The 26,443-nt window shown below is 45.8% G+C and overlaps 1 protein-coding gene and 1 long non-coding RNA gene across 7 annotated transcripts; one reads left to right on the top strand and one right to left on the bottom strand.

The window, feature by feature from the left end:
• The first annotated feature begins 4 nt into the window (after positions 1-4).
• LOC110341474 lies at positions 5-21,757 on the top strand. Of its 2 annotated transcripts, XR_002383427.2 has the most exons (3): positions 5-284; positions 3,055-3,232; positions 20,885-21,757. It is a non-coding gene; the product is annotated as an uncharacterized LOC110341474 (long non-coding RNA). The 2 variants fall into 2 exon arrangements; XR_005869591.1 differs by lacking the exon at positions 3,055-3,232.
• Positions 5,772-21,458, bottom strand: Zbtb24 (zinc finger and BTB domain containing 24). Of its 5 annotated transcripts, none has more exons than XM_005073239.4 (7): positions 21,337-21,458; positions 19,847-20,817; positions 17,707-17,874; positions 17,167-17,250; positions 16,087-16,170; positions 10,731-10,812; positions 5,772-9,240 (listed from the first exon to the last, which is right to left on the bottom strand). In XM_005073239.4, exons 2-7 carry the CDS (start codon positions 20,787-20,789, stop codon positions 8,535-8,537), a joined length of 2,067 nt encoding a protein of 688 aa, XP_005073296.1. In that variant the 5' UTR covers positions 20,790-20,817; positions 21,337-21,458; the 3' UTR covers positions 5,772-8,534. The 5 variants fall into 5 exon arrangements, 4 of the variants coding, with proteins under 4 accessions (XP_005073296.1, XP_040584283.1, XP_040584284.1 ...); XR_005869590.1 differs by having other exon boundaries at positions 9,102-9,240; positions 17,151-17,250; XM_040728349.1 differs by lacking the exons at positions 5,772-9,240; positions 10,731-10,812 and adding an exon at positions 15,366-15,441 and having other exon boundaries at positions 17,151-17,250.
• Positions 21,758-26,443: the final 4,686 nt, after the last annotated feature.

Consider the following 26,443-nt stretch of genomic DNA (forward strand, 5'->3'; position numbering starts at 1 on the left):
CTGAGTGACCGTGCCTGAGTCCACCGCGGTGGTACTAAGCTTCAAGCCACTTCCGAGAGCTGGCGGAGGGTCTGCCGGCCTCCTGCAAGAAGTTTGTTGAAACTGCAGGGTCCAAGAGTGGCGCCAGATGTCTGAGCTCTCTTCGCCTCTCCCACCAAGAAATCCACACCCCTGGCGCCACTGAGGATCCAGTTGCGGGGTCCTTCTCTCCTGGGACAGGTCAGCCGGCTCCCAGGCTCAGGCTAAGGACAAGCTTTAAGTCCTGGTCCGCATCTTTCAACCAGGTACAAAATAAGGGAACAAGGGAGCCGTGTGTGTGTGTGTGTGTGTGTGTGTGTGTGTGTGTGTGTGTGTGTGTGTGTGTGTGTGTGTGTGTGTGTGTGTGATCAACTAAGAAAGGCAGCATGGAAGGGGTGGAGAGATGTAGCTCTTCAAGGATCAGAACTGAAGGGGTGGAGAGATGTAGATCTTCAAGGGTCAGAAGTGAAGACCCAAGAAACAGAATACTGAGAAACTTTAGAATCAGTCTTAGTGTTTCCCATAGTGAAAGGAATTGTCCACAATCAAGCAGCTTTAGGTAAAGTTAATGAAATAGCAGTTCTCAGTTATTGAATGAGTGTTACAAAATCTATTTAACTGAAGGTCAGAGGCTTCATTACCGCACAGAATAAACAGCCAATGGCATAGCTGGTATCCGACCCTGGCAGGCCTCTCTGGATTTCAACCTACCACTATTAACCCATGTCTGGCATTATAAGGAAGTGAAATACTCGATACACCAGAAGTGCTTAACCTAGGAAGAAACGGTCATCTCTCTCCTTGATCCAGGGAGCATAAGGAGCAGGTTCAGTGGCCTTTTGTGTTTATTCTCATTTTGCATTTTCTGCTGAGACACTGGGATACCCAGTAGATCCTGAACACTGGCACTCTCAGCTGCAGCTGATAAGAAGGAAGAGAGAAAGAGGGAGAGACAGAGAGAGAGAGACAGAAAGACAGAGAGAGAGAGAGAGGGAGAGAGACAGAGAGAGACAGAGAGAGAGTGAGAGACAGAGAGACAGAGAGAGAGAAAGAGAGAGAGACAGAGAGAAAGAGAGGAAATGGCAGCTGTCCCACCCTCAGGAAGAAAGGGCAGCTTCTCAGCCGTCCCCACTTTAACTCGAGTGTGATGTCATTTGACTTGGAACATTTGCAGAGCGCCAGACACACCCATACTTAAACACACAGTGTAAAATGCTCTAAAAGGCCCACTATAAACAGACAGGCAGGCTTTTAGTATCATCCTTCTCCCTTTCATTAGCAGAAGGACGCCTGCAACTTAACCAGGTCTTGTTTTCAAAAGGCCCAGGTTTCTCCTGACACTTTCAGTTGCAGCCGGAACAGGGTTATGTGTCTCTACGAACAATAAACTATCAAAACTGCCTGCTAAAGATCATAAAACGAGTTCTTTGGCTCTTGAAACCCTGCCGACTTCTAGGTTTCTTTGACCCACAGAGCTGCGGGGAATGCAGTGGTCTGGGATCCAGAAGGCCTGGTGAACTTCTGCGCCCAGCCCCAGGGCGACTAGAAATCCCCAACACTACTTTACAGTCTTCTCACCTCTACACGGTGGTGTTTAGTGACTCGTTTTCCTTAGTCCATTTCAGTTCTGGGTTCTTTCTACTCCATGTTGCTGATCCTCAGAAATGTACAGAATAGAGCAAGCATTTTTTTTCCTGTTAGAATCTTGAGTTACAATCCACAATTGCATACTTATAGGAACTAAAAGTAGTTTAGCTTAGTAGTTGGCATAGTCATACAGATAGTTTATATTAGATCAAATGCATAGTCATACAGATAGTTTATATTGGATCAAATATAAAAAAATGACCCACACATGAAAATTCAATTTTAAAGAATCCCATTCTAATGGCTTTGGGAAAAACTGCACGAGCAGCTGCTTGGTTAAGGCCCGGAGCCACCAAGGGCAGGATCCTCTTTTTTTGTGCCCAGACGGTGTTCTGTCTTTCTACAGTGCCATTCTCACTTCCTTATCTCACCTCCCAACCTTTGATCTTCTGGGCTTGGAGCCAGAAAACAAGTTTCTTATACCCTGGGAGTGTAAGACAGTATTAGGCAGTCTATAACAATGGCCTTGACCTGCGGCTCAGTGTCTTGGACTCTGGTGGGCCTGACCTAGAGTCAGTACAGCCCAGGCACCCACAGTCCTGATGTAAAACAGACACCAAGCCAAAGGTGCAACAGGCACCTTTGTTTACAAGATGGTGGCTTGATGAAGACTACAGGGCCTGGGCGGGACTCTCCTCATTCTCACCCAAAGGATCTGAGTCAGAGAGTAGCACAGGCAGCTTTCCAGCTGAGGAGCCTTCTGGCCCTAGCCCTCAGGCAAAAAAAGAGCTGGGTGTGTATTGGCCAATAGCTAGGTAACCAGTGTTTAGGAAGTGAGAATGCTGAAGAGGAAGCAGGGTTGGGTGGGTTTCTTTGCTTTGTTTTTTGTTTTTTCTAGGTGCAGAGGGGAAACTACAGGAGTTTAAGCAGAAAGGAACATGGTCACATCTGCCACAACTAAAATAATGCAATCTACCATTTTAGCAAGATATTCTGTTTGTTGCTAAAGGAATAGTGGTGAAATACAATGGATTACAACCTTGTACTGGAGAAAGGGCCTGGGTAGGGGAATTAGAAGCCATAACTCAGAACCCATGGCAGAGTCTAGGCAAGGGACACAATGGACAGTGGGGATAGGACAGGATAGACTCCAAAGATAGCTTGAGGTGAAACTGATAAGACCTAGTGATAGATGCCATGCGGGCAGAGGGTGTGTGTGTAGAGCCTCATTAAGAATCACTCCTGGAGCTGGGCGTTGGTGGCGTATGCCTTTGATCCCAGCACTGTGAGGTCAGCCTGGTCTACAGTGCCAGTTACAGGACAGACTCCAAAACAATACAGAGAAACCCAGTCTCAGGGAAAAAAAATAGAATCACTCCTGGACTGAGGATGCAGCTCAGTTGGTAGAGTGCTTGTCTGGCATTCAAGAAGCCCTGGTTTAATTCCTAGTGTCATATGAAAACTGGATGTAGTGGCGTCTGCTTGTGACATCGGCACTCTGATGGTGGAAGCGGGAAAATCATAGTTTAAGGCCATCCTCCACTACATAACAAGTTCAAGGCCATCCTGAGCTGCATGAGACCCCATCACAAAATAAGCACAGAAGCTAAGCACTTGCTCTTCTTGGGTGAGTCTGAAGGAAACTGGCCTGCCAGTCTTTCCCCTCTTCTCTCCACACTTGTCCCTCTGTGTGCCGCTATTTCTGAAGTCAGAGAATGCTTTCACAGGCCCCTAAGTACCAAGCGACTCAGTCCGAGACTCCTTTTGCTCTTCAGACACCAGCAGTCACTTAACCATGTAATTTAAAACGTGGCTTTTCTCTAATTCAACCCGATAAAGTTTCAGCTTAACTTTAATTTAACAGGGTAGAGTAATATGGAGTTAGCCAAACATGGTGTTGCACACTTGCAATCCCAGAACTTGGTAGGTGGACACAGGAGGATCAGAAAATCAAGTCAACTTTGCTCTGTATGAGATCCTGACTCAACAAACCAACTAAATTAAAACCAAGAGCCAAATTATTCTTTAGGAAATTATTTTTAAATTATAAGGCGATGCATCACACTTACTAAAATTCAGAGTAATAAATCCATGCCTCAGGACACAGAATTTCTCTTCCATGTGTGCACATTTCTTTTCTTCATCCTACACTTCACTTTACAAAAAAAAATTGCACTTTTCAAACTCAAGAACAAACAAACAAAGCCAAGATTCCTTGCTGGTGGTCAAGTTCCTGAATTTTATCAAAAATCTGGTTAAATGAGCCTTAACTCAAAAAATTCGTCTAATATGGAACATTTCAATTGAGAATTGCCTGCTAAGTAACGTCTTTGTTGCCTAACCAGGGGTAATGACTCTGAAAACAAGTCCATTACAGTGACACTAGCTTCCGAGGTCACTCCTTCCCACCCGACATGGCAGGCTAGGGAGAGTTTGGTTTCAGAGGTTACACAAGCAGGAACAAAAGTTGTTGTTTTTAAATTCATGAGGATTTAGACTGAAGTTTAGAAATAGAAGAGAAAATTTAGCTTAATACTTATAAATCAAATCTGTCCTAACTTTGGGGAAAAGAAAAAGAGTGGCCCACTTAGCTAGGGTAGCTAAGAGCACTTCCATCTTCTAGCAACTTTCATCTAGTTGGTAAATTTTGATTAATAACAGAGTTAGCACCGGTATTATTGAAATTATGTTGATCCATTTCTGTAGGAGGGACCATAACTCTGGCTTTATGTAAGTTTGACCATGTGCCAACCTTTCAGACAAACACCCTCACTTTTTGTCGCAAGCCATTTTTGTGAACGCAGTATAATGAGATCAACCAGGCTATGACTCGGTAACACATCATCTCTTTGGACTTCACTGTTCTCATCTGTAAAATGGGCCTAATGATAATAATGCTGCTTACCTCATAGGAATGTCATGAAGATTAAGTAGGACTTGCTTCTCTAGGCCACAGGCATGCCCTAGTTAACAGTCCCTCCTCAGTCCAGACACCAAGTCGTGCTGAATTGTGCCTTTCCCCCTCCTACTTCCCCAATCAATACTGAAGCCCTGACCCCACCGCCTCTAGATAGGGTTGCACCTGGGAACAGGACCTTTCAAGAGTTAGTGAAGTTACAAGTGAGGTTTAGTGTGGGGTAATGCAGTGTGCCCAGTGACTCTATCGAAGATGGGGAGACTCGACACAGATGGAGGGAAGAGCATGGAAGACCCAGGAGGCAAGCAACAAGCCAGGGACAGAGGCCTCAGAGAAAAGCCAGCTCTCTGCTTGAAGTGGATGAATCCACTTCCAGTCTGGAGCTTTGAGGCAAGAATCTTGAGGTGGGAAGACACACCTTTAATGTGGGCCCCGCCTTCTGCTGGAAGCCTGTCTAAGGACACAGAAGAAGGCAGCTTTAGATCTTTACCCGCTTGCTCTCTCAAGCAAGTCCATTCCTTCACTGGCGTTAGAGCCTATGTCTTTGGGATTCTGATGCATACTGAAGATCAGCTGAGACATCCAGCCTTGTGGACTGAGAAACTTCTGGATTCTTGGACCTTCCATCATAGCCTGCCATTGTTGGATTAGTAGGGAGTAGCATGTGATTCTAATAAATCCCATCTCTCTCTCTCTCTCTCTCTCTCTCTCTCTCTCTCTCTCTCTCTCTCTCTCTCTCTCTCTCCTCCCACATATATACATTCTATAAGTTCTGCTACTCTAGACAGCTCTAATACACTTATAAACATAAAAATGAAATTTTTTAAAAAAAGCCACTGTGTTAATAAGAGCTTCATCCCCACGGGACAGAACGTGTACTGTGGACACACAGAGCTAGGACGAGCAAACCATCGCTTCCTGATTCTCCCTTGACAGCTGGTCAGATGACAGAGTCCAGGGCTGGGGCTGGATCCATGCTGGAAACAGCTGGGAGGGCTTATAATGTGGCCAGATCAACCAAGAGCTTTTAAAGTGGACTCTTAACTTTGGCTTTTAAAAGTTAAACGTAAGTATTTCTTTCAGTGATTGAAAACAGTTGTCTGAACTTTGGATTTATGAGTCTAGGTTTTTAACCTATAAATTGCATGAAATCTAAATGCAAATCAGATACTACCAGCAAACGCTGTTGTCAAAATTGAGATATACAGCAAGTATGAAATACACAACCATTTTGTATCAAGGGAGGATGTAAACTCTGATTAATACACTTTAATATTAATTACATGTTGAAATATCTGGCAGTAAGTATTCTAGTTGAATCCTGTAACTTGGGAGAAGAAAGGGTTTATCTGGCTTTTACTTTTAAGTCATGATCCATCACTGAGGGAAGGCAGGCAGGCACTCAAGGAAGGAGCCATGGAGGAATGTGGCTCCCGGGCTTGTTCAGTGACTCACAGGCTCACGCTTAACTAGCTTTTCAATATAGCCCGGGACCACCAGTTTCCCTTGAGGGGCGGTGCTGCCCACAGTGGGCTGGGCCTTCGTGCATCCGTTAACGATCAAGACAGTTCATCACAGGTATGTCCACAGACCAACTTGAGCTAGGCAACCCCCCAATTGCTTCTCTCATATGACTCAGAATAGGCTGTGCTGACAATTAAGGCTGACCAGGACAGCAGATTAAATAACTTTGTTAAGATTAATTTCACGATTGTTACATGCGGCTTTTGAATATTTTAAATGTCTTGTACCTATTTTTTCTCCCAGTGCTGAGGACTGAACCCAGTCTTGTGCACGCCAGGAACACACTGTACCATTGACCTACACCCCTAGACTTTGTTTTCTTTTACAGGGTTTAAGTAGCTCAGGCTAGCCTTAAACTCAAGGTCCTCCTGTCTCCACTTCGGTCCCTGGGGATCACAGGCCTGCACCACCAGGCCTAACTCATGGTATATTTCTTAGTGCAGAGGTAGACTGTTATAAAGTAAATTAAACTTCACTTGTATGGGCTGAGTCCAGCACCAAAGCCAAACCAATAGCTATACAACCATGCTGTCTAGAGTGAGAAAAAATTAATTTACTTTAATACAATGTAGAATTCTGGGGAAAATGAATATTAGGAGGTTTTGAAAAGAACATAAAGACTTTGTGTTTTAAGAATAAACAGGGGCTAGAGAGATACTCAGTGAGTAAGAGTACTTGCTGTGCAAATGTAAGGACTGGAGATTAGATCCCAGCACTCAAGTCAAAATCCAGGAAATGGCCACGTGTGCTTGTAGCCCAATGCTGTGAGGTAGAGACAGGAGGACAGCTGTAGGCTTGCTGGACACCAGCTTCCAGATTCCCGTCTCAGGGGAATACGGAAGAGTAATATGATACGCCAGGATATCCAATGGCCTCCTGTAGCCTCCACACATGCACACACACATAACGCGCACTCACACATACGCACAATGAGTAGTGTTTAAATGACTAAATCAAGAATCTAAAATACTAAAACAGTGTTTGTAAAAAGTCTGCTATCGTCAAGTCCAGTCTCATATTACTTTAACTGATACCTACCTACCTATCACCTTGGTAACTCAATTTGTAAATTTTGTATAGTAAAATACAACTTGGTAAATATGCAACAAAAATACTTAGCTCTTATCTGTAACCCGAAGAATTGTCTACTTCTGTAAAATTCCAGTATGCAAAAAACCCACTGGATTTCAGTGGGAATAGGAGCAGTAAGATAAGAAAAGAGCTGACATGAAGCAGATGTTGGTTTTGAACACACTTCCTACCCTTATTGTGTTACCAAGACCCTGTCTCTGTCTCAGACATAACAAAGAATTCAATTGAATGAAGTGATCTTGAAAACAACCCAAACATAACTTAACCTTCGGTGAAGATTTGAAAGACTCACAATCATAGGCACAGGCTGCTACTCCACCCTGAGGCTCAAGATTGAATGGTGTGTTGGAGTTTCACCTAGACTTCAATAAAAATAGATTACTACACACTTACACCTCTAGGAAGTTCTAAGATTGAACATATAAATCAGTATTTTGAGATCAAGAGAGTTTAGTAATATAATAAAGATTTATATTGAATGAACTTTTAAGTTCCAGGTAATTAAGAATCCTTTTTCATGAACATCAAGTCATTATCTGATAAACTCTGGTTTATTTGGAGGAATATCTTGATTTAATTTCATACCTTGAAGACTTTTTAATTAAAAATTTAACAGCCTGCTTCTTTAAAAAAATGTATAAATTCATGTTTTGCAGAAAAGTTGAACTCAAAAATTTTAAAATTATACTTTGTGCCAGGTGGTAATGGCACACGCCTTTAATCCCAGCACTTAGGAGGCACAGACTGGCGGATCTCTATGAGTTTGAGGTCAGCCTTGTCTACAAAATGAGTCCCAGACAGCTAGAGCTGTTACACAGAGCAACCCTGTGTCGAAAAAAAAAAAATGAAAAGGGCATTTGGCTTTCATATTATGAGTATGCTTTTCAAATCTCAATCTACCTTCAGTGCAACAGGATTAGTCCACTGTAGCACACAAAGATAAAATTTAAGAGGTGCTATTTAAGAATTACCGGAGGGGAAATCTCCTGCTTGCTGTAATCAGGTACAAGTCAGTCCTGACTTGTTTTGAACTGGCAAGTATACTGCATAAGAGAAATAACGGAATGGAACCAACCACCATACTCAAAGATTCAACCTACATATGACTTTTTGTGAACATCCAACACTTAGAGAAAAGTCTAAATCGATGCACCCAAGAAAAACTACCCATCTTTAAGAGACGTAGTAGATGAAAGTGGAACCCCCTCATCAATATTTAAATGCCAAATATGAATTGGTATTATAGATTAAGACAGATTGTGCACACATGCCGACACACAGATTCTGACCCGGTGGAGTCCATTATAAATAATCTGTTGGCTAGCTGTCACATCTTTAAGGATCTGTACGATGGTGGCCCAAGGGGTGTCTAGTGGAATGGCCAGTCATGTTCGGGTCAGCTCTGCTCCTGGCCTAGTGGAGTGGGTAGGGGTGGATCAGGCTCCTGCGTCAGCTGCAGGTGCTGAGTGGGATCGGAAGCACCTGCTGCCAAGCGGAGAGCCTCTGTTTGCCCTTGGTGGGCATGCAGATGAGCCAGGGCCAGTGTTTCCTTGGAAAGTGTGATTAATTGCACTGGCTCCGGCTGCGAGGCCTCCATCTGGCTTCCAATCATACTGAGGCTCTGAATGTGCTCTGTTTGCTCCGGCTGAGCAGAAAGAATAAGGCTCTGCAGCTGCTCGGGCTGCTGTGTGAGCAGGGCAAGGTTAGCGGCTGGGTCTGTGGCCATGCTCTGGGAGCTCTCAGCAGCCACGATGCTGACCCCCTGGTTGGGGCCTGGCATGAAGTTAATGTTATGCACAGAATCAGTTACAAGAAGCTGAATCTCCTGCTCTCCTGAGGTAGAGAGCTGGTATGGCTGTAGTTGAAGAATGTTCCGGACCTCGTCAGCATTACTGCCTGAAACGCTGCTGGAATCCGATGTGTGTTTCTCTTTGCTGTGAATTTTCAAGTGAGCCTTCAGATTGTCTAAGCGAGCAAACTGTAAGCTACACTCGGGGCAGGAGAAAGGCTTTTTGCCTGTATGTAGGATGCAGTGTCTCCTCTTGGCACTGGAGTCAGAGAAGGACTTGCCACAGATGCTGCAGGCGTACGGCTTTTCTCCTCTGTAAGAAAGCATACAGAAACACTCGCTTTCTGCTTCCATTTACTTAGGTGGAGGCAATCAAAAGTAAAGGAATGCTGGGCCGGCACAGCTTGAGTGTTTGCTGTCCTTTTTATAAGCTCTCCTGTCCCTGGATGCCAGGGCCTAAACCCTCGTCAAAACCCCTAAAAAGCTGCAGCTCTGCTTCACACTACAGAGAAAACAACACAGGCCCCTGACCAGGCAGGTTCCGGAGTCAGGTTCTCCTTCCAACTTGGGAGTGAACCACTTCGGTGTGCTTCTGCTTCAAGTCTCAAAAATAAAAAGGGGCCAAAAAGGGTTTACTGTAGGGTAACAGACAGGACTGGGCTACATGGGATGAAATTTTATAATTCTATTGTTATGTGTTCCAGGTAAGAAAGTAAACATTTACATGTTACACACAGAGCTCTATTTTGCTTTTAGTTCTCATAGTTGATTTGTAGACTCTAAGGGTCAAGTAGGTATGTATATATTATGATTAATATAAATATTAAAATTTTAAGCAGCTCCTAATTATTTTTGAAGCTTTTAGAACTATACCTAAATCCAATCTAATAATTTTTATGAACAGACCATTTTTGGATGGAATTTTCCTATGTAGTCCAGTTTGGTCTCAAATCTTGATCCTCCTGCCTCTGCCTACCAGGTGCTGGGCTTATAGGCATGCACTGTCATGCTCAACTCCAGATAATATTATTTTCTTTCTTTTGAGACATGGTCTAAGTCTGTAGTCCAGGCTAGCCCTGAACTTGTGGGCCACCCTCCTGCTTCCACCTCCTATGTACTGAGATTTCAAGCATAACACACTGCACTAACACTGTAATCTAGTATATCTTTGCACATGTGTGGAGGCCAGAGGTCAATACGGGGAGTCCTCCTCTACCATCCGCAGCTTACTTTTTGAGACAGGGTCTCTCACTGAGCCCAGAGCGTGCCACTCTGGCTAGCCTGGAGGTCAGACAACCCCTGGGACCCTCCGGCCTCCACACCTGCCCTCCTACACACATCAGCATCCCCTCTGGCTTTTAGATGGGCTGGAAATCTGAACAAATCCTCACTTTCATGCAACAAGTATTTATTCACTGGACCATTTCCCCAGGCCTTACTTTTGATTAAAGATGTAAATTTTAGACCACTCCCCCCCCCAAAAGTAAATAATGAAGTCAACAGTGCAAGCTTTTATTGGCCTGAACTAATATTGCTGACTTTATCTGAGGAATTTAATTATTGATAAATAAAATAGTAAACCACACAGAAATTTCGAGTAGAGTAACAACTGGAAGAAAAGTTTATATAGAGCATAGGTTACCCCACAGAACACCAGAATTCAGTGAGGCTGCTAAATGACAAAAAAAGCAGGTGTGACGGCATACATCTGCAGTCCCAGTACTCGGGGCAGAGAAGCAAGAGTCTGAGGCCAGCATGGGCTAGAGAGGTAAGTCCATCTCACTGAACCCCAAATAAGCTTACCGGTGGATTCTGATGTGGGTCTGAAGGGAACTCTTTGCTGTGAAAGACTTCCCACAGATTTCACAAGTAAATGGCTTCTCCCCTAAAAGAGGAATGAGGAAATTGTTTATTAATACATGCCTGACATTAAAAACTAACAACCCTGGTGGGGTGGTAGTGACACGCTCCTTTAGTTCCAACACCAGGAGGACCTCTGTGAACTCGAGGCCACTCTGGTCTACAGAGCTCCACCCGTCAGCCAGGGCCACACAGAGCTACCCTGTCTGGGGGTGGAGTGGGGTAGTGGTGGGGGTGGTGGGGGGAGGGGGTAACAAAGTAACAACCCAGGTGCTTTCCTTCACCATGGGAAGGGGGGCAACTCTCTGATGGAGTGCAAGAAGCACATCTGGGCAGGGTCAAGAGGATGCGGGGAGGTGTGGCTCCTTCCTTTGATGGAGAAGCCGTTCATATGTGGGTAATAAAAGAACCCATAGTTACCCTGCGTTTCTTACCCTCGAGTCTAGCACCTGACTGTTACATCCCTGCAGGACTTCTGGGCAAGGTGGCCACTGGACCTTCAAAGGGACTTCTGTGCACTAGGGTACAGTATCACATTCATATCTATCTTCCAAATACATCCAGAAGTGGACTATTTCTCACTTTCCTCCTTAGATCACAGCAGTCTTGAAAAAGGTCTATTACATCCGGACCATACACTGTCTACAAGGCAAACGGTGTGGGTCTCTCCATACTGACAGAACATTTCAGTGGCAGAAAATGCTCCAATGGCCCCATCTGGAGATGGCAGCCAAAGTGTTACATTACAACAGGTCACAGGTATTTACACACACACATACGCACGCACGCACACGCACACATGCATATACACACACCCTGCCAAATGAATGGCTTTCCCAGGGGTGGTCTGAGGCTCACATAAACTGTGCAAGTGCTCAGACCTCACTGGTTAGCAGAAACAAATGTTCTTCAGGGTTAGTTTGCACACCACCCATGCAACAATGGGCTCTCATGCTCCTCATTAGTAAAGTGAAGGGATCCTAATGCAGGTGAGAGGAATTTTGGAAACCCCCCTAGTAGCAAGAAATGTCCTCGCTAGAGAACAGCAGGGAAGGAGGGCAAGTTGAGATGCCCTTCAGACTAGACTTGTCTCCAAGCTCCACCCAGGCAGGGCACCCGTGCACGAGACAAGCTGGACAGATCAGCAGGCATATCATTCACTTGTGTCACTCCAAAGGTTGCGCCAGGTGGCTTTCTCAGCAGAGCTGGGGCCGCTCAGACCTTGGCCAGAGTTTACCTCTCATGTGGACTGTGTACCTGCTCCACTTGTGTTTCAAATACACAGACAGTTGGGAATATTTTTTTTTACAGACTCATCCTGTAGCTCTGACTGGCCTCAAATCAGAGATCAACTTCCTCTGTCTCCTGAGTACTAGAGTAAAGGCATCATCACCATGCACAGCCCCAGTTCTGGAGTGGGCAGTTCAGAGCGCAGGGCCCACACCGGCTAGGGCCGTCCTGCTGTGCCTCTCGCAGCAGGTGGAGAGAAAGAGGATGCTGGAGGGGCAGGAAAAGACTACACTCCTTCTTAGTGCCCCACCGCGCCACCACAGCACTGCTCCACCCATGGCTGTCTGACTGGTTTTTTGTTTGTTTGTTTGTTTGTTTTTTTGTTGTTTTTATGAGACAGGGTTTCTCTGTATTGTTTTGGAGGCTGTCAGTCCAGCCCAGCCTCGAACTCACAGAGATCCGCCTGCCTCTGCCTCCCGAGTGCTGGGATTAAAAGCGTGCGCCACCACCGCCCGGCCTGTCTGACTGTTTTAACACCTTCTGGTCAGCCATTAGGTTTCCCACACTGAAGCCTGTAGGGCACACTCAAGCTTTAGTGGAGTCTTCTGACCCTTGGCTTCGGATCTGTCCTGTGCAAACTACCTCCTTCAACCCAGTGGCCACTCATCTCTTCTATTCAGTCCTGCAACTCTGACAGGCCGCTAGCAAAGTGAAGGGCCAGGAAAGACAGTAACAAAAGAGACGACTGTGGCTTCAGGAAGGTGTGCAGTCAGTCTACTGAGAGGGTAGATAACTTGGAGTGTGCTTGACTAACAGCTGAAACCAAGAGCACTGAGACAGGATGCTGGGAGGGTGTGGGGGTTCTAGGACCAGGAGAGATGGAGGGGCCTGACTGGATGCTGGGAGGGTGTGGGGGTTCCATGACCAGGAGAGATGGAGGGGCCTGACTGGGAACTGGCATTCGTATAACCAAATGCCAGGGTACAAGGATTCACTCTGAGACGTGGTTGCTCAAAGATGAGCCAAAATTCTAGACAGGTCTAAGTAGTAAGATGATATGCTTAATTGTGTCAGTAAGTGGGCTGGAAGGAGGATTTCCTGCCAGACTCCATGAGGTCCCGAGGCCTGGGCCAGGAGAAGCAGGAGACAGATAGAGACAGAGGTTAAAGGGGGAGATGTCAGGATTCGAGTAGCAGAGACCAGAAGGAAGTCTGTTACAGGAGGCTTAGACAGTAACAATGAAATGTAAAGCCAGACACATGAGGGTGACTCAGGAAGATGCAGGCAGAGGTGACTCAGTTCCAGAGGGTCCACAACTTCTGCCTGGTTTCCTACTGTTTTAAATTTTGGAATATTAACAGTCATACAAGCAATGACTATTTTGTCCCAGACCAATGAGCTCCCAACATTTCTCTTCACCCACTCTCCTCACCTAAAGACCTTCCTCTCTCTTGGGTCTGCTGTTACCTATCTCCAGACCCTTCCTTCTCTGCCCAAGTCCTTTTACAAGACACAAATAAAGACGTGTCGTGTGTCCCCCCACCCCCTTCATACCCCTGGCTGCTTTCAGTGGTCTGCCCACTGTCTGTAGCCTCACCACATTGGTTCACTGCAAACAGCTAGTCTTTCCCATCCTCAAACTCCCCACGCATGACTGGGACAAACCTATACGCTTCCTGAGTCACCCACCCCTCACTCTGCCTTCCTGATTAAGGTCTCCACTCTGGGCACAATAATCAGCTTCCTTTCTGTGGTTCCTTCACACTGTGCTGAGATACTTAATGGATACACACAAACTCTGTAAGGGGCCCCAGATCTCAGGAAAACTGCAACAAGCAAGATGGGTCATCTCAACACACAGGCAGCTTCACACCTAACCCACAGAACGAGGTTGTGAATGAAACCATGTTGTGAACTTTGTCATGTGCCTAGGAAGGACAGCCACGTGAGCATGGGAGCCCCACGTGGAATCAGTATTTATCTGACACCATCTAGGGGACCGAGAAACTGGAATTGCCCTGTACATCAGAGGTCACTCACAAGGACGGCTGCTGCACAGCAAGGCACAGCTAATGCCCTGGACTTGACTGCAGCACACTGGGCAACGTTCCCACCTCTAACCTGATTTCTGGGAACACTGCTATGGGAAAGAGGTGTAAGGACATCAGAAAAGCATAGTGCACACCTGCATCCCAGCACTCATGATGCTGACACAGGAGGACTGTGTGTTCTTAGGCCAAGCTGAGCAACACAGCGAGACCTGTTCAAAGGAACAAAACCCACAACTAACAAGGGCCCCTTATCAGTCACATGAGTTTGCCTGGCTTCACTACATCCCCACGCTGACCTGCTCCCAGTCAGGGTTAGATCTGATTGTGAGGTCATGAGACAGGTTTCCTCTCACTCCAGCACCGACTGCACCCTTGACAAGCTGCCTCCCCCTCTCTTAGGACATCCTGGGGAACATCTTTAGTTTCTCCAGTGCCTGGGGCATGCATCTCACTGGATAGTGTGCACTTGAAGATCTAAGAAACAAAGGATAGCCTAGGTTTTTAAACCAAATATGGCTATGCTGGCAAAATGTCTGCTTTACATCCTGATTCAGGGTAAGGGATGGGCTGCTGATGTCTCTTACCACCATTGAGCTGGGTGCTAGAGACAGACAGATCATATGAAGGCCCTGCTCTTGAAGAACCTGAATGTTTTGATGGGTTTAGTTTATTCTCCCTCACAGGGACCAATGTTTGATTTAACTTTTTTTTTCTTTTTTTTTTGGTTTTTACGAGACAGGGTTTCTCTGTATTATTTTGGAGGCTGTCGGTCCAGCCCAGCCTCAAACTCACAGAGATCCTCCTGCCTCTGCCTCCCAAGTGCTGGGATTAAAGGCGTGCGCCACCACCGCCCGCTTTGATTTAACTTTTATTTTGCATTGTAATAACAAACTCACCACACATACTCCATGTTCTCCTGAGACTGGTTCATTATATTGTTATAAGGGAAAGACCATCTCCTTTCTACCCCAACACAAGGACTACTTAATAGAAGCCTCTGTGTTTATTTGAAACTAAATGGCTGCGGGACCAGGTGGCTCAGAAACCTCCATCTTCATTTGGGTGTCTCTGGTCCCAGGCACTTGGATAATGATACTTAATCTATACTAGGTTTTCTTCAAATTAGGAAATTACAAACCTGCCTTAAAAAAAAATCAAAGTGCCAAAAACTAAACAATTCTTTATTTATTTTGAGACAGGGTTACTCTGGGTGGCCCTGGCTGTTTTGTAAGTCTGTAGACAGGGCTACCCTTGAACTCAGAGGTCTGCCTATACAATATTAGATGACAACCTGACAGAATCATTAAATAATTTACCTTAATAGAAACTGTTTCTTGAAAAAAATCCAACAGGCTTGTTTTTCATCTATATCCCTTCCAAAAGGCACAAGATGGACAGTTTTACTTCTCTGAACTTAAAATGGAAAAAACAAAACAAAACCCAAAACCCTCCCTGCCCCATCAAAGCTGTCTTTTCATCCCTGCATCTCTGGGAGGTAGTAATTTAATGCTTGAGGTTTAGCAGTGGTTCCTGAGGACAGAGTGAAGAATTCTGTGTCCACCTTTGTATCTGCTATATGCTTCCTTTTCTGAACAATTTGTTACCACCCTCAGTGATAACACCTTCAGTGTTGAAATAACTGGTGTGGGACACAGGACCAGACTGAGACTGACACTTGCTGTGGAATGACATGAATTTTCACATGAACAGTGTTCATCAGGTGATCTTCTCCTTTTTGTGCTGACTCGAAGTGGGATGTAATGTCCCCACACAACAGTGGTGACAGATTTTGTGCTGACTCACAGTGGGATGTAATGTCCCCACACAACAGTGGTGACAGATTTTGTGCTGACTCACAGTGGGATGTAATGTCCCCACACAACAATGACAGCATTTTGCCTTCACTTGGACTTTTAAATAAAACTTGTGAGACTTGCACCACATTTGCAATAAGCATACCAAACACAAGGCGGAGGACACCACGTGCAGGGAGGAGGTTGAATGAGGTGGCATGTTACCTGTGTGTGTTCGCAGATGTTTCTTTAGCTGAGACACATCCATGAATTTTCGATGGCAGTGGCTGCATTCTGGTAGTGAGTGGCCTTGCCGCAACGATAAAAAAAGTGTCAGTGCATGTATGTTCTCCCTGCATTTCTTCAGTGATTTGTGTTAACGCACTGCCCTGAAAAATAATCACTTTAAATATGGCACTTTACAACAACAATAAACTGTATTACCCGATGGATCTCAACTCAGCGCTTCTCTGGGAGCAAGGGTCCTCGAAGCCCTTCTAAACACCCTTATCTCCAAAACTAGTAGACTTGAATAATCAGTTGGCAGGAAGGAGAACAGGACCTTTAGCAGATCAGAAGCCATGGAGGAGACATCTCTTTCTTTTCTTTCTTTTTTTTTTTTTTTTTTTTTTTTGGTTTTTCGAGACAGGGTTTCTCTGTATTGTTTTGGAGGCTGTCCTGGAACTCGCTTGGTAGTCCAGGCTGGTCTCAAACTCACAGAGATCCGCCTGCCTCTGCCTCCCGAGTGCTGGGATTAAAGGCGTGCGCCACCAATGCCCGGCTGAGACATCTCTTTCTAGGTGCCACTGATAACAGCCAACCAACTGAAGCCTCTGGGGCAAGAAGCAATTTTGGATAGAGCAGTTCTGTGGTGGCTCTACATACAGTTCCAAAATTATGGTGCAAACATTAAGTTGAGTCTTATGGGAGTGGAGAATAACATTACAGCCTCTGACTTTGCTTTTTTTTTTTTTTTAAGCTACAGTTTCAAGCATCCCAGGCAGGCCTTAAACTCAGTATATACCTGCGGGTGATTTTGAACTCTGATCCTCTTGCCTCCATCCCTCAAGTGTGGGGATAACAGATGCCTGCTTTCATGCCTAGTTTTATGTGGACTGGGGATTCAACCCAGGGCTTCATTCATACTAGGCAAGCTTTCTACTAAGTGAGCTGCATTCCTAGCCTGACTGCTTTTCCCAGTTCTTTCATTCATTCTGTAAGGTGAACCTACTGTTTCACAAATGCTCTGTATCTGCATTTCTTCCCCAGCGATGCAATTTTTTTCTCACCTTATTGGTATCGTACCTGTATGGACTCGATAATGGCTCTTTAGCTGTCTTTTCTGGCTGAAGTATTTTCCACACTGATCACAGGTAAAAGACTTCTGCCCTGCCAATTAAAAAATAAAAAGCACTTAAACCATGCCAAAACTGCAGAGAGTTAGGATGCTCATTAATGAGTTAAGTAACACAGTGTCAGGTCCCCATTTCTACAAGTGATGAGCACCTTGTCTACACACCCGGAAGCAGTCTTTCCAGAGTGTGCAAAACTACGCAAGGCGATGGGGCACAGGAGCCTGGAGCAGAACTGTGGACTGCAAGTGGTCCTCAAGGGTATAGAGAAAACTCTAAACTCTGGTGTTCAAGTAAAACACATTTAGATGTACAGCGCTCTGCAGTAGCCAGTTACTAAGGTCTAGCTGAAGGTTGGCTGGCCTTGTTCAGAACAGCACACCAACACATGCATAACCCCGTCTTTCAATGAGATCAGGCTGAGATGCCAGAAATGCCACCCCAGGAAATGGGACCTTGGTGACTGGGGGCCCTCTACTGCAAGCCCCGTTACCTGAGTGCAGGCTCATGTGCTCCAGCAGCGAGTGCTTGGTGGTCAGCGCCTTGCTGCACACGGTGCAGGTGTACGGCCGCTCCCCTGTATGCATCCTGGTGTGGACCTGCAAGGAGTGCTTCTGGGCAAAGCCCTTCCCACACGCATTACATTTGAAGGGTCGTTCCCCTGCGATCAAAGCCAAGAAGCATGGTGTAAACAAGGACCTCCCAAGTTAAAATACATAATACAGAATCATTCATAATGTTAAATATAGGGCAAACACCCAAAGTCCAGGGAATAGGTGAGCTATCAGCAATAAAAGTCTAAAAGTGGAATAGATGAACTCAAAACCAACAGGTAGAAACTATGAGATGTAACCTAACTTTAAAGACCCAGCTTTCATATACACAGAAATGCTATCTTTCAGTGCTCTGACCATAGCTGGGTTCCCAGCACCCACAGAATGACACCCAACCACCCAAAACTTCAGTTCCAGGGAATCTGACTGACATTCTCTTCTGGCCTCCTTGGGTACTATGCATATACATGGTGCACATACATATATACATGCAGGCAAACACTCATACACATAAATCTTTACAATAGTCAAGGGTGGCTTCCAATAGACAGACAAAACCCAAAAGGAAAAACATCAATACATAGAAAAGATCAAGAACACTGGGCACAGTGGCTGACTGCAGAATTTCAGACCTGGGGGGATGAAGGAAAGAGTCTATGAGCTGTTTATCCTTAATTAAGTTTTATGTTTTACTGGACAATGTCTTGGTTTTTGGAGACAGGGTTTCTCTATGGCTTTGGAGGCTGTCTTAGAACTAGTTCTTGTAGACCAGGCTGGTCTTGAACTCACAGAGATCCTCCTGTTCTTGCCTCCCAGCACTGAACAATGTAATGCTTTAAATTATGCACAATTTGGATAAAAATAGCTAAAGCACAATCTCATATTAGATACAGAGCCCACTGGGAAATAAAATAAAATAGAACCCACCACAGTGCAACACATAGTTGGTACTTTGTTCTGTTCAAAGTACCCTAATTCAAGTTTTCACCATACAGAATCTCTGGTCTTTCTTTTTCCAGAGAGCATCTCATGCATCCCAGGCTTGTCTTGCAGCCAAGGATGACCCTGAGGTTCAGATCCTCTGGAGTGCTGGGATCACAGAACATGCCACCTTGCCCAGCTTCTGTGGTGTCAGGGAGTGACGCCAGTGCACTCTATTGACAGAGCTACATCTCTGGGAAGCTTCACACATGGTAGACTGGACAGGTAAATCAGGAGCCTGAGAGGGGCGGTGGCACTTGGAGCTGCAGAAACTTTAGGTGGTTCTAATGTGCTGGTTCAGAAACACAGCAGCAGGTGTGGTAGGTCACATGACAGCAAAGCTTAAACACTAGTCCCTATATAAGCTTACAAGTGATAATTAGAGGATTTCCACTAATAGATACACTGTCCAATATGGTTGCCATCAGACACACGTGGTTATTCAAACTTATGTTCACAAAACAAAACTAAAATTCAGTTTCTCAGTCTAGCTACCTAAATTCAAGTGATAAAATTTCTATGTAGAGCTGGGATACAGCTCGGCTGTGAAACGCATGGTTGGCATGCACCTAAACCCTGGGTTCCATCCCTGGTACTGTGAGAGGAGAAAATGTCTGTATGTCATTAGTGGCTACCACATTGCCCATATGAAGAGGACAAAAGACATTTTAGTCACAAGGAGGACTAATACCAATGCTGAGTCAGGGACACCCAAGAGGAAAAAAAAATCTTTACAAGATGGCTAAACTATAAAGATGTCTATAGCAGGGCAAGTGAATCCTTCCACAAAGATGGGGACCATTCACAAATCAAAAGGCAGGAGGTGCTGCATAATGTGACAACAAACAAACAAAGCCAAGGGCTCTCTATTGGGCTATGGTGGGTCACCATGACATGGGTGAGCATGCTCTAAGACCCTCCTTTCATCTGCACACTGGGAACATTGCCTATGTGGGGTTACTGAGACCTAAATACAATAACATGTAAGAAAGCTTTATTGAAATGCCTATCATGCAGAAATGGAACCATAAATAACTAGTCATGACCACAATTCCAAATTTCCCACAGAGTTGCACTAAGTTTGGAAAGTGTAGTTACCAGTGTGTCGTCTCTGGTGGATTGCTAAGAAGTGACTATACTTAAAGACTTTGCCACAGTCTTTACACTGGGCCTCAGGACCACTGGCACGCTTTTTCTTTCCACATATCCTCTTGGCGGAACACTGGTCATCTTCATCTCCAATGAGTTTGTAATCTCTAAGCTTGACAGACCTCCGAATCCTTCGCTTGCTGTACCTACTCAGGCTATCCTGCCCATCCCGAGCCTTGGGGTCACAGTTCTCGTCCTTTTCGGTCTCGTCCACTCTTCCTGGCTCCCCAGCGGGCTCAGGTTCCTTGTCTTTTGGCACTTGTCCACTCAGTTCCACGCCGTCCCCTTCTTTAACCACAAAGTTTTGTCTGTTCTGAACTGAATTGTTCACTCTTAGCTGCATTTCTTCCTCTGCAGCTAGTTCTGATTTCCCCTCCTGCACACTATGGCCTTTTCTGGGTCTTCCCCGTTTCCGTTTTAGAGGATCATTCTTCTTATTAGAAATAACAACTACTGGAGTACCAGTGCCATTCAGAGCCGGTGGCTTTGAGGTGCTATGGCTAGTCTGGAAGTCTGTGTAAGCCTTTATTAGATCATAGACTTTTAAGAACTGTGCAGTAGCCAGGATCTGTTCTGTAGTTTTCTCGCTGGCATGTAGATAACCTGTATAGATAAATTCCAGCAGGATCCCAAAGATGTCTGCAACCATGCCTTCCAACATATAAATGGACTGGCCAATCTCGCCCTCTTCTGCAAACATCATCGAGAAATACTCGCTGCTGGCAGCAAGTAAGGCTTTGTGGGCTCGGAAATGCACATTCTCCACGATTAAAGTAATATCACAAAGAAAGCCTCTTTTCCGCTGGTCCTCAAGGCTAGCCAGGACAGTGTCGCTGTGAGTGTCTGAGTGCACAACAAGCTGCCCAGAAGGCTCTGGTGTTGTCTCTGCCATTTTCTCCAGACTCTGGAGAGGCTTAAATCTGAAATAAGAAAACAAGGTTTATTTAGGAGGAAGTTTTATGTAACAAGGTTGTGTTTGTGTTTCAGTTAACATGAGCCAACGTTGCCATCACCACCTTTTAAAGTCTACTTAGAAACCCAGGCTTGGGTTCTCACTCTGTTGCGGCTACGATGCCTCTCCAGTATCCATATAACCACTTCGCGGTCTGGAATTTCCTCTGGGAATTACGGAAGGGGATCAAACATCTGTATGGCCCTCCTCCCTTGCATTAACTTCGTACTTAAACTTTAGAAGTCTGACTGCACAATGTTGGGGCTGGGGCTGAGGCTATGCTGCTTCAACCCCACACGTGATTAGCTGTTTCGTCTGTGGGAGCAAATGAACGCATGCAAGGGAGACGGCGGTGAAATCAGGCCCGAGTCGAGGCCCCGCGCAGGGCAGCGGCGCCCCAAGCTCCATTCCAGGCCCGGGGCCTGGGTCCCGCGAGCGCTCCAAGGCACAAGGTCCCCCGGACCCAGGCCTCTGGCGGCGGACCTACCTGTCGGACTGCCCAGCGGGGTCCTGCGGCGGCCAGTCCACCCGGCCACCTAGAGGGGACCCAGCTGGCAGGGCCCGTCGCTGCTTCCCCGCCCCTACCGCCACTGAGCGCTGGCTCCGGGCTCGCTGCGGACGCCGCGATCGCCAACCCGGAAGCGCGCACCTTCAGCAGCCGGAGCACGTGACCGCTAGCCCCGCCCCCGGGCGGAGTTTGCTGGGGAATCCGGAAAGGGACGGTCTGATGGGAGAACCTGCCTCTGCCGGAGTCTGCGTCCTGCTACACTGCGGTGTCTCCGCGGGTACCTCAGTCACTGACCGGTTAGACCCCAAGCCTGCTGGTGAGGAGTGCGTGGTGGACGAATGAAGCCACCTCGGTCTTTATCTCCTCATGGGATGCTAACCTAATAAATTGTACCCCTAAATGTTTCTCTCCTCGGCTCCCCTTTCCTCCCCTAGTTACTCATCCCCCGGCGCCTTGTTTACCCTAGAATGGAGGTGTTGAGACCAGTGCCCACCTGGCAGGGTTAGAACGTCGTTACTGAGTGCTGGCTTGGCCACTGTGACTGAAATAGCCGCTGTTTGTATTCATATTTCTGGCAGTTTCAAGAGACTGTTGAGGGTTTCTGTTGTCTTAGCTGCAGTGTTGTTCCCTCTAAGACCCAGGAGGATGGGAGAGTCACGCTTCTGAGTAGCATCTGCTATGGCTCTCTGTGACTTAGTTTGGGCTTCAAGCCCCACTCAGATTCGTTCCAGACCTAGGGCTGGGATTAAAGGCGTGTGCCACCACCGTCCTGCTCATCCTTAACAGTTTTTATCAAAAGTAGCTCAAAGCCGGGCGTTGGCGCACGCCTTTAATCCCAGCACTCCGGAGGCAGAGGCAGATGGATCTTTGTGAGTTCGAGGCCAGCCTGGTCTACAGAGCGAGTTCCAGGACAGCCTCCAAGACAATACAGAGAAACCCTGTCTCGAAAAAAAAAAAAAAAGTAGCTCAAGCCTCACAAGTTCGGACCGAGGTTTCCACTTATTCTGAGCTGAGCTGCCTCTAAATCCTTCAGATCTGTGGGATTCCGGGAGCTCTGTTTGATTTTTGCATTCCAGGAGGATTGGATTTAGCCTCCACCTAGATTTTTTTTCTCCTGCCAAAAGAGTTGCAGTAAAAAACTCCACAGAGCCGTATATTAAGTGTCTAACTTGGAGAGTAAACAAACTAGGTTAAATAAATTGACCATCTGCTATTTTAATGAGAAGCTGGTTATCAGTAACAGTGTCACTAGAAACAGATCACCAGCAGCCAGTCCGAGGAAGACCTCAAAAAAGACCGGTTGTATAGAAGGTGGTCATGCTAAATGTGGCTAGATAACTATGTGAAGACATAGACTAATAAAATGAAAACTAGTAAAATTAAAATTGCTAAAAACATTTACTACTTTGAATTTTGAAAAATTTAAAATGTCAACTCATAGCAGGAATCTGGAGTGTTGGAGATTTTTATGGTATATTATTAGAGCACAGACTGTACTTTTGAGTAAGATCACTTACAGAGGAGATATAAGTGGGTTGTCTGAAACTTTTCCTCTTTCCCATATCTATTTCATTAATTCTGTCCTGTGTGTGTCTATATTTGTGTCCGGTCCAGTGTCATGCCCCATCTGTGTGTGTGTGCGTGCGCGCCCCACCCCTAGTCCCACAAACAAAATCAAGGACTTTGTCTACAGCCCTCTGCCTACTACTGGCTTCTGGACGGGTTAGGTCTATGGAGATCTTGACAGGACTTGGGGGGGGGGCGTGTCATCAGTAGCTGTCTGCTAAAGGCTCGAGCAAGTTCTCTTCTCCTCTTCGACGCTGCGATGGATGGCTGATAACGGTCCGAAGAAGCTGAAGTCCATCGAGGCCCATCATGACTTCGGGATTTAGTGTCACGAGCCCACTCTTTCTCCTCCCCCACTCCGTTTCCTCCCCTTTGTCCTCCTCCGCACTAGATCACTTGTGCTCCTGTTTCTAGGGCCCTGTCTCTTGCACTACACCAAGTGGTGACACTGGCTTTGAGAAACCCTCTGCTGCAGACTGGAGGAGGTCCTAGTGTAAGCGTTTTGTCGGGATGGGTCAGAACAGGATGGAACATGAGTGGGTCAGGTATTCTGGCACTCGGGAGTCACAGAATACTCAGTGTTACACAGCTCAGGTGGAAAGGTATCCTGGAGCTCGGGAGCCAAGGATACTGAGTGTTACACAGCTCAGGTAGAAAGGTATCCTGGAGCTCGGGAGCCAAGGACCACCACAGGTTGCAGTAAGCTTTGCAGCTTACAGCCTTGCCTCAGAGAAAGGCTTCTCTGGTGTGTATCAGCTCCGCTCCGGCAGGACAGGGTCTTCCAGCTGGGGATGTTCGCCTAGTGTAGCAGTTTTGCTAGGCAGGGGGTTTCTGGGGGGGGGGGAGTTGCTACAGTTCAGCTCTGCTCCTGGAGAGCAGAGAGCGGAGGAGCCGGGAGCAGAGTGTAACAACTCTGCTCTGCCAAGGAAGGTTTCCCGGGCAAGTGTTACAGCGCTGCTCGCTCTGCTCTGCTCTGCTCTGCTCTGCCCAGGGTCGTCTCTGCTCTGTCGCCACCGCAAAAGAAGATCTTCACCCGAAGCTCATCCAAAGGGGTTTATTGGAAGGCAGCTGGACCAGCCAAGCTGAATATACACAGGGTTTATATAGGAATTCCTGGGGTTGGGGAAGTTTTTCCAGAGTAGGGATTGGTCCGATTTCAGTGCTGAGCTCAGATTGGCTAGAGCTCTGCTCCGGGATTGGTTACTTTTTTACACAGGATTAGGGTCAGATTTGGCTCTGGTTTCAGGGCCAAAGTGTGTTTCTTTCTCTGGTCCTTTTTAGCCTTTTGGCTCCAATTTTAGGGCCAGGGTACATTTCTTTCACTGACTCTGATTCCAGGGACAAAGTGTGTTCCTTTGGCACTGGTTTTAGGGTCAGGGTACATTTCTTTGGTTGTGGTTGCAGGGCCAAAGTGTGTTTCTTTGGCTCTGCTCAGGGTGTGTTTCTTTGACTGGTCACTTTTCCCTACACCTGGAATATACCCAACATACACTTGCTTTTACAGTAAGGATGCTCAAACACAGGTTTCCTGTGCACGGAATGCCTTTTATCCCTGATTTAAAAAAAAAAAAAACCTGTTTTGATTTTTTCTCTAATTTACCTGTCTTAATTCTGATAGGCCATTTAATTGAGATGTTAAGTCCTGGAAAGATTTTGTTCCAGAACCACCCCAAAGTTAAGTATTTGGAGATGAATCTCTACTCAGGTCTTCATTTATAAAAGCAGAAAACAAAACAAAGGGAAAGACAGAAAATCACCCACAGCTGTATATTTTCATTCATTGTTTGGATTTCCTCCCTTTCCCCACCAAGTGACTGAATTCTATGTATTCTCAAGTGAATTGAGAATAGAATACAAAGCATGTAATAAAATTTGACGTGTTTGAAACTATACAATTTATTCTTTTGCATTTTGAAGTGTTTCCACCCACATGGTGGCTCACAATCATCCTTAACTCTAGTTTCAGGGGAGTCAATGTTCTCTTCTGACTTCTGCAGGTGCCAGGCACTCATGTGGTGCACACATACACACGTAGTCAAAATGCTCATACCCATAAAATAAATAAATCTAAAAAAAACTTAGAAATGCACATGTATGTGGTGGTTTGAATGCAATTGTTCCCACAAGCTCATAGGGAGTCACACTATTAGGAGGTGTGGCTTTGTTGGAGTAGGTGTGGCCTTGTTGGAGGAAGTATGTCACTGTGGGGGTGGGCTTTGAGGTCTCATATGCTCAAGCAACACCTAATGTTTCAGTTCACTTCTTACTCCCTTTGGGTCAAGATGTAGAACTCTCAGCTCCTTCTCCAGCACCATGTCTGCCTGCCTGATGTCATGTTCTACCACAATGACAATGAACTAAACCTCTGAAACTTTAAGCCACTCCATTAAATATCTTCCTTTATGAGAGTTGTCATGGTCATGGTGTCTCTTCACAGCAATAGAAACCCTAAGATATGTATTAGTTTGATACGATGCTGTATGTTAATTCAGTGGTAGATCAGCTGACTCACTGCAAACAACCTGTGCATGTGACCTGTTCATATCTTTCCTGTAAAAGGCTCTACATGTGTGTAACTGTATTTGCATGTGTGTGTGTCAGGTACCTGTACTGGCCAGGGCTATACCATTCTGGGAAATTCAATTTCCCACTGCTTGAGACCCCTGCACTCTATTGAGAGATTTATTCACTTGGAGGATATGATCTTGAAGAGAGGGAAAAGAAAGGGGAACCATGTGGGGCTTGGTTCCTGGCTCAGCTCAGTGATTTCTTTCTAAGAGAGGGGAAATTTGGCTGACGCCTGTGCGGTATTCAGCATCTGAAACAGTGGCAGTTGAGGTGCTGAAACTCACAGCAAAGCATCTTGGAGGTCATAACAATCTAAGAGAAAAGCTACAGAACCTCCCACTTTTTTGTATCCCCAAAGAGGAAACAGAGTGCTAAAATGGCTCTGTGATTGGTCTCCCTGCTTCTTTCCTGGCAGACTTGGACTCTGCCAGTAGTTTAATTGGTTTCTTTCTCTACAGCCTGAAACAAAGTAGCCCAACATAAGCCAAATTTCCTTTTTTCCTCTCAGTTCATATAATCTAAAAAGTTCACCAACACACCAACAATACACAATTAAACAATATTGTAAGTTATTCCCCCCACTCAGGAAAACGAAACATGGTTGTCAAATCTTGACATCGGTCTAAGATTTAGAACAAAGGAAGAATGTGAAACTATGGAAAAGGCAGTCATAATGACCCTAAGCCAGATTTCTTAAGACATCATATAAACTCTATGCTCCAACCCCTTCATTGGGTACCCTCTTCCACAGAGCATCCCTTGTTAACCACAACCTCCTCTGTGTATAAGCTCTCTTAATAAGTGTGTAGACCACCACCATGGCATTTAGTACTTCTCTCTTTGGAATCCAAATTGACTCCATTTGGGATGGCTTGCATACTACTTGTGGGTTCCTGTTGCCTCTTTGGGGGTAATTCCAGGCATAGGTTCAGTGGACCTAGCAGAAACCACA

Source organism: Mesocricetus auratus, unplaced genomic scaffold (assembly GCF_017639785.1).
Source record: "Mesocricetus auratus isolate SY011 unplaced genomic scaffold, BCM_Maur_2.0 Super-Scaffold_100018, whole genome shotgun sequence".
In the NCBI taxonomy this organism is placed as follows: domain Eukaryota; kingdom Metazoa; phylum Chordata; class Mammalia; order Rodentia; family Cricetidae; genus Mesocricetus; species Mesocricetus auratus.

What these genes read in the sequence shown, in the direction of transcription:
- Zbtb24 (XM_005073239.4), bottom strand. Translation starts at nt 20,789, where the DNA reads ATGGCAGAGACAACACCAGAGCCTTCTGGGCAGCTTGTTGTGCACTCA. An exon ending in CCACCAGAGACGACACACTG is followed by an intron (nt 17,875 to 19,846) that starts GTAACTACACTT and finishes CTTTGATCGCAG; the next exon opens with GGGAACGACCCTTCAAATGT. An exon ending in GCACATGAGCCTGCACTCAG is followed by an intron (nt 17,251 to 17,706) that starts GTAACGGGGCTT and finishes TTTAATTGGCAG; the next exon opens with GGCAGAAGTCTTTTACCTGT.